Here is a 7666-nt window from a genome sequence, read left to right as displayed (position 1 = left end):
AGATATCTGAGATTTTGCTGCCTATTTTCTTCTTGGATTTTTATGGTTTTGCAAATTACATTTAAGTTGCTTATCCATTTTGAGTATAGTCTTGTATATGGTGTAAGTTGGTGGTCTAGTTTCATTTTTTTTGCATGTACCTGTCCAGTTTTCCCAACACCATTTATTGAAGAGACTGTCTTTATTCCATTGTATGCTTTTGCCTCCTTTGTCAAATAGTAATTGATCATAATGACATGGGTCAATTTCTGAACAGTCTCTGTTCTGTTCCATTAATCTATATGCCTGTTCTTGTACCAGTACCAGGCTGTATTGATGACAGTGGCCTTGTAGTATAGTTTGATACCTAGTATTGTGATCCTTCCAACTTCGTTCTTCTTTCTCAAGATTGCTAAGGCTATTTGGGGCCTTTATTATGTTCAAGTATAACCCCTCTGTTCCCACTTTGCTAAGAGTTTTTCTCTAAAAATGGGTTCTGGATTTTGGAAAGAGGTTCTCTATCACTTGCTCACTTCCTTCTCCCTCTGGTATCCCTATAGATGTTGTTACATTTCACATTGTGGCAAATTATCCTTAAACCACCCTCTTGCTTTTTAATTCTTTCTTTCTTTTGCTGCTTGGATGGAGTGACTTATTTTCTATCTTGTCTTTTAATTCACTGACCAACTCTCTGCTTTATTCAGCCTACTGATTATTCTTTCCAGTCTATTCTGTATTTCAGATACGACATTCTTCATTTTCGACCCATTATTTATTATGGTTTCTATGTTATTTTTTATGCTTTTGAATATCCTTATAACAGTTACTTTGAGCTCTTTTTCTGATAAATTGCTTGCCTCCATTTCATTTAGCTCCTTTACTGGAGATTCCTCCTATTATTTCATTTGGGGCCTGATTCTTTGTCTCCCCATTTTGGCTTTCTTTTTGTGTTTGATTCTGTGCATTAGATAGGACTGCAATGACTACCAGTCTTCGTAGGTGTCCTGTGGGACCCAGTGGTTCAGTCTCCTTGATCTCCTGAGCTGGGTGCTCTAGGAATGTCTCTTGTGCGGGTTATTTGGGCCTTCCTGTTATAATTGGGTCTTGATTGATGTTGGTCCATTTGTGGGTGGGATCGACCTTCAGGCTGGCTGAATATGAGGCTCGCCCCCACCCCTGGCATGCAAACTGCTGGGCAGGTACCATCTCAAGGTGTCTCGATGGGCTCAGTGGCATAGTCATTAACCTTTTGGGCTGGGTGTCTATCGAGGTAAACCTTGATCACCATGAATGAGATGCTGTGCAGGGGCTGCCCCCCAAGGTGGGATTATCCCCAGCAGGGTCTGGAACCTGCCAGGATTCCCCTTTGGATGTGCCATTTTGTGTGGCTAATTGGATTGGCGTCTTGTGTGGTTTGAGCTCTGTTTCTGATAAATTCAAGCCAAACTCTTCAGTCTCTGCCAGAGACTCCAACTCCAGTTCCCCCTCTGGGGTCTCACTGCAGGTTCAGGCTGGGTACAGTCTGCAGTCTCCTCTGCAGCACCAGGTTCAGCTGCCCTGGGCTCAGCGGGATAGGTCAAGAGTCTCCTGTTGAGGATGTCTGGGGCCCAGCCTGCAGGTGGGGACTCACACTTTGAATGACCTGCTGTGAGCTGCTCTCCATCCCCCACAGAACTTGACCCAGCGGGGATATCCAGAACTTCACAGGCTGAACCAGGCAGTCTCCTGTTGGAGTGGTGTCCGCAGCCTGCAGGAGTGGAGGACGGGCACTGCCTCTCCTTCCTGGGTCTGAGAGGTGAAATTTACAGAAAGCTTGGATCTGCCACTCCACAGTGTATAGTCACAGAGCTCAGCACTCCCTGTTTGTCTCCCTGACAGAAGCCTCCTTGGGGGATACAGTGCCCAAATCCCAGCTCCTCTGTGCCACCAAACCATGGAGGAGGGGCCAGGAAATCAGCCTCGTGCAGGACTCTGATCTATCTGGGCGGCTGGCCTCCACAAAGTGGGGCAGAAATTCCCAGCTCTGATTGGGCTCTGAACCCTGTAGTATGGGCCTAAAATCCCAGACCTGCACTGCTCCCCTGCACCGCCAGCCAGCAGGCTGGGGCAGACCAGGTGGCTCCACAGGTGGGTGAGGGGCTGTGGCTCTGTGCTCGGCGTGGAAGAGACGTTCCTTTTCCTCCAAGCCACACAGATTAGTCACTGACTGGGGCTCTCTGCCCAATACTTTTCCAGAAAGTAGATGGTCCCTCAAAGTCACTGCTGGGTGCAGCCCGCAGACCCCTCCACTGGACCCAAACACAGCCGCACAACCTCTCCAGCAGTCGGAGTCTGGAGCAAACTTGTCTGGCTGTGGCTGCTAACAGTAGGTGCGGTCCGTCTCCCAGGTGGACAGAATCCCCCTGAATCCCTCTGCCCAATGCTACACAGGCTCTTCCTGTCTCTGTTGCTCTGGGTTGGGGATCTCTGTGTGGGGTTGAGCCTCCACACTCCCAGGGGAGGGAGCTTTTCAGGGACAATATCTGTCTGGCCTGTCAGCCGCCACACCTGCCTGAGGGGGGCTTTCCCTTTCTGCATCTCCTCTTACCAGTCTCTATGTGGCTTCTTCGGTGCTACCTAGAAACACTGTTTCAGATCAGCTACACTTCAGTTGGTTTTCAAGTAGTTTAGCTGTAAATCTGGTCCATGGCTGGAAGAAAGTGCATGCAGTCTCCACCTTTCATCTCCCTGGCAGTGTTTTTGATCACTCCTGTCCCCGTAGGGAAAAGAAAGCCCCCCGGAATCGGGAATACACATACAAAGTAGAATGCGTGTAGAGGTAGCCATGCATGTCTGTCTATGGGAGCCTGGGCCTGAACCAGCAGCAACAGCATCACTGGGATCTGTTAGAGGGGAAATCTCAGGCGGCCCAGATCTGCTCACTCAGACTTCCAGTAGTTGTGGGGTCATAATGTGTGTGCCAAGAAGCCCTTTGGAGGTTCTGGGGGATTTGGAAGTGCTGACTGAGTCCAACAAGAGAACTTCTTGAGGAACAAAGCCATGAAGACAGGAAGAGGTCTGTTCCCTCCCCTGGGCATGGGGCCAGCCTCATGCCATTTAGACTCCATCGTTGTTCTTTGGCTCAAGGACTTGAATGGTCTGTCCACCATCGGAGCTGAGGTGCTTCTCGGCTCTGTGCTCCGGCTTAGGCTGCATGTGTGAAAATATGAACAGGACATCTGGCCCCTGCCCACAGAGGGACAGCATGTGCAAAAGCCTCAAGCGAGTTAGAGGTCCCCAGGACGTGAAGTGCTCACTGAGACAGTGAGAATGTGTAGGCCGGGACCTGCAGGAGAGTGGGCAGTAGGTGAGAGAGTGTGTGCCACAGAAAGGTCCCGAGGCTGGAAGGTGCTCACCAGAATCGGCACTGCCATAGGGAGAGGTCGATCACTCAGGGTCTTGGTGGCCACTTGTCCAGCACCTCCCGTGTTCAAGGAAGGTCCCTAGGGACACTGCACCTGGGCTCAGTGCCTACCTGCCTGAATTCCTCCTGTTTGTCAGCCCTGGGAAGAGGTGGCCACAGGGCTGGTCTTGCTGGCCAGCCAGCAACATTCTGGGTGCTGTCCATCATGGGGCAAGTCTTTCTCCTCCACCTTCTGCACCTCTGCCTTCCTGCTTGGCTCTGTGGCACTGAGGGTCTAGGTTCGAAGTTGGGCAGTCATGTGTTGGCACCCTGGCTGCTGTGGGAGCAGGTGATGTGGGTATATGAGCCCCAGGTAAGGTGTTACTTGTGTTTCGAGGCCCTTCCTATTGCTTCCTGGCTCGGCCTTGGGTAGACTGTTTCCTAAGCTGTATCTGAGCTGGCCACTTTCCAGGGTAACTCAGAAGGTCCACCTCAGGGTGGGAGAAAGTGTGTTGGAGCAGATTTCTCGGATAAGAGTGCACACCTGTCACCTGGAGTCTTCTCAGCACTGATCCGGGGTGGGGTTAAGGGATTGCATCTGGGATGCCTGGAGCAGCCAGGGTCCAACAAACACTCATGTACACATGGAAGCAGCGCCCTGCTGCCGGACTCCTGCTCAGTGCGCAGCTTTAACTCACCCTGTTTCCCCTCCGGCCCTCTCTCAGCATCTGTCCTCCGTTCAAGGAGCTGAGCATCCAAGGCTTGTCATGACCTGTTTGGGGTCACTGCTTCCCACTCCATCAGGGCCAGGCAGTGGAGGGGGGACAGGAAGCTCCGGCTGAGGCGTGGCTCCCACCTTAGCTCCCAGGGGAGTGTGTGTCCTCATCTGCTGATTGTTCAAGAGAAGTCAGAGATCCCTAGCTTTAGTGGGAAAATTTGATATATGAACTTCAGACCATTCTCTCTCTCTCTCTCTCTCTCTCTCTCTCTCTCTCTCTCCCTCCCTCCCTCCCTCCCTCCCTCTCGTACACACATTGATTTGGGCTTATTGTATAAATCCAGGTTCTACCACCAAGCCCCTTCTTCTTAGTTTCTCATCTTGTTTTCCCTTTTTTCTGTGTTTTTTTTTGGCGGGGGGGAGGGGGCATTTTTTCTCTTCTACTTTTCTAATAATTCAAATAACTTTTCTGCATCAGTAAGTAGTATTAGCAACTTTTTCCATGATATCTACCTCATATTTAAAATTTTTTGACGTATAATTTATATCCTGTTATGAGCCAGGAAATTGAAATGATTTTTTTTATTATAAGAATAAAATAACCCAAGAGGGAAAAATGTAATTCACACACACACACACACACACACTAAACTATGTATTATTTTCACGTGAGTTCACCCTCTCAAGAACTATAGGAATCATATGATCTTTTGGTATCTCCCATAACTTTTGTCAGAACAGTTATCCCATTTAAAAGTCTCTAACTCATAGTATGGTATTTATCAGTTGGCAATATAGAACCTTGTATTTATATAACGGTACTTTAACGTTCAGTATTTCATTTGTTTCTGGTCATGGCCTCTTGAGTTAGAGATAATAGATAATGCAGCTCCCAGTTACGTAGGAGGAGATTGATTTGAAGAAGATAAGTAACTGCCCCGAAGAGAAAAAACACACAAATTTATATGTCTGGACATTGGGGTGACCTGAAGAGCAGGTGGGCAGATGGCTGCTACCCCCAACAGCTATGTGTGATGTTCATTTCCCCTGCTGATGGGGAGGTGAGCAATGAAAGGCCGGCTTCGAAGGCTGGCATTACCAGCCACAGTTAAGCTCACCTTGAACAGGATGTCAGCAAATGAACATGATTTTACTAATCTTCAGTTTACAGTACACCGGATGAACTGACCTCTTCTTTTTATGGGAAGTCATGTGACCTGAGCTTGAGTAAGAAGGGGGGTGGAGGGGAGCCTTCCGGCAAACCAGCATTGCATTTCCCCATCATTGCAACACTCCTTGGAGCAGAGGCTGGTTTTAGGTTTTAGGGTGCTGGCTGGATACCTGAGAAGGAATGTGGCTCCTTGGCCTGGACTGTGTGCATCTCTACCACACGCGAGAGCCCCTGGCATGAACCTTGTATTGCATCAGGAGCATCCTATTTGCATGAAATATTCTTTCCAACAGCTCAGGCTGTGGCGCTCAGCCCCAGCTGCACATTAGCACCACCCAGGGAGTCTCGAAACCACAAAGTCAATTGGGTCAGGGTCCCTGGAGGAGGCCCAGGTCACACCAATGTGTGGCTGGGCTTGAGACTACTGGTGTGAAGTACCTGCCTCAGATTGTCCACAGGGGCTCACCCTAAACCTGTGAGATCATATTTGAGTAGTTATTGTCTTGTTTTTCCAGGCTCTGACAATCACCCTTCTCCTTGCAAGGAAGTAGAAACCTCCCCTTTGATGAGGGAAGGGTCCACCTAAGCAGAGAGTAGTGCAGGTCACAGCGAACCAGACCGCCCCCCCCCCCCACCGATTCAAACTCTAAGATAACCGAGTCTAATGTTTGTTAACCTGTTTTTGTGCAGTCAACTGCTTGGATCGGCATGTTCAGAAGTCCCCGGAGAGTGTTGCTTTGATCTGGGAGCGAGACGAACCCGGAACGGAAGTGAGGATCACCTACAGGTACTGTGTGCTCCCTGACGGCGGGCATCTCGGTGCCCCCTACCCCCCACGGGTCTCCTGGGCCTCTGTGTCTGCTGTAGACGCTGGCGCCAGGTGCCTCTGCTGAACTGTTTTCCAGAATTGCCCAGTTTGGAGGAGGCCTGGCTTTCCTGTTCACTTGGCAATACTCATTGTCTTCAGATTCCCATAGAAGGAACTGGTTCTTTGGGAACAACGATGATGGATGTTCAGGGCATTGGGAGGCTGTTGGCACAGTTCTGTGAGTGTGTGTCTGGTCCTGGGCAGGCATCCTGGTTGTCTGAATATGAAGGAACGTTGGGCATGTTCTCGCATCCCAGGAAAAGTGAGCATGAACGCGAGCTGAATGAAACACACGCTGACATAATTATTATAATTACTCTCAGTGCGCTTGTCAGAGTGGGACCAAAAATAAAATCAAGTGTTTTAAAGAGGGGATACACCCGGTATTTGTATTCTTTGACTCCTTAAGTTCTTCACACATTCTAAGTGCCACGCACCCTTCTGGATATTGTGTGTGTGTTGAGGAGTTTGAACAAACCCGCTGTCCAGGAAGAGTACTGGCCTCCTGACCGAGCTGCCTCCTGTGGGGACAGCCTTGCCTGGGGTCTTTGTCCATCACTGCAGGGCACTGGGTCTCCTTTCCCCGGGGGTAAGTCTCCTTTTGCTAAAGCCTTGAGGTCCCTCAGGTTCCCTGTACAGTACTTTCTCAGACACTAAGTTGTGTGTCCCCCACTCCCCATCAAGGAGTCACGAGCACGATGATGCTCCCGGTGGGTGTCTTACAGCTTTTTATGTGCAATCATTCAGCACGTTTCATCGTGTGCCACTGTACCACAGTCCCCAAGCACAGAGCAGTGTGGCTGGGCGTGTCTGAGGAGGTGACATTTAAGCTGAGGTCTCTTGATGAGAAGCAGCAGTCATGCCCGACTGGCATGGCTCAGTGGTTACAGCGTGAACCAGGAGGTCACGGTTTGATTCCTGGTCAGGGCACATGCTCGGGTTGCCGGCTCGATCCCCAGAGGGGGGAATGCAGGAGGCAGCCGACCGTTGATTCTCTCTCATCATTGATGTTTCTATCTCTCTCTCCCTCTCCCTTCCTTTCTCAAAGCAATAAACATATTTTTTTTTTGTAAAGAAGAAGCGGCCATGAGAAGAATGGGGTAAGAACTTCCCAGGCCAATTCAGAACCCTGGGGTCCTTACTCAGCGTAGGTCCCTGGAAACAGAAAGAAGGTGCCTGTGACTGGGGTGATGGGATGAGGGAATGTGGTGGGAGGAAGAGTCAGAGAAGCAGGTCCAGACCCAGGGGCCTGAGAACAGCAGTTCCTCTCCTGCCACTCAGGTGACTGAGCGGGGAGGGAGGCACCTCTAATTTCCTGTTTGTTGTTTGAACTTGGGATTTATCACCAAAGGTGGTAAAATTCGCCAAAGATGATAAAACTACTCAGGTTGACTTTTGGGTGCAGCATGCTGACGTTTGTTAATCTGCTGCAGCTTCCAGTGGGCACTGCCCTACGGTCCTCTCCTGTTTTTGCCAAGACCCTCAGCGGCCACAGCCCCTCATGGCCTTTCCAGCCTCCGCATCGACCTGTCTCCCACCGGCCGAGCC

General features: G+C 50.0%; 1 protein-coding gene across 1 annotated transcript in view; it reads left to right on the top strand.

Annotated features, from left to right (window-relative positions):
• Positions 1-5939: 5939 nt before the first annotated feature.
• Positions 5940-7666, top strand: part of ACSS1 (acyl-CoA synthetase short chain family member 1) — a gene marked incomplete at its 5' end in the record, with an annotated part of 34966 nt that continues 33239 nt past the window's right edge. The window contains one exon of the mRNA XM_023761697.1: positions 5940-6037. Within this exon, the coding sequence (XP_023617465.1) occupies positions 5940-6037 (98 nt within the window). The remainder of the gene's footprint in view (positions 6038-7666) is intronic.

This window comes from Myotis lucifugus, unplaced genomic scaffold (assembly GCF_000147115.1).
Source record: "Myotis lucifugus unplaced genomic scaffold, Myoluc2.0 scaffold_214, whole genome shotgun sequence".
Lineage (NCBI taxonomy): Eukaryota > Metazoa > Chordata > Mammalia > Chiroptera > Vespertilionidae > Myotis > Myotis lucifugus.
The sequence above is the reverse complement of the archived record's forward strand: the minus strand, read 5'-3'. Positions and strand labels throughout refer to the sequence as shown.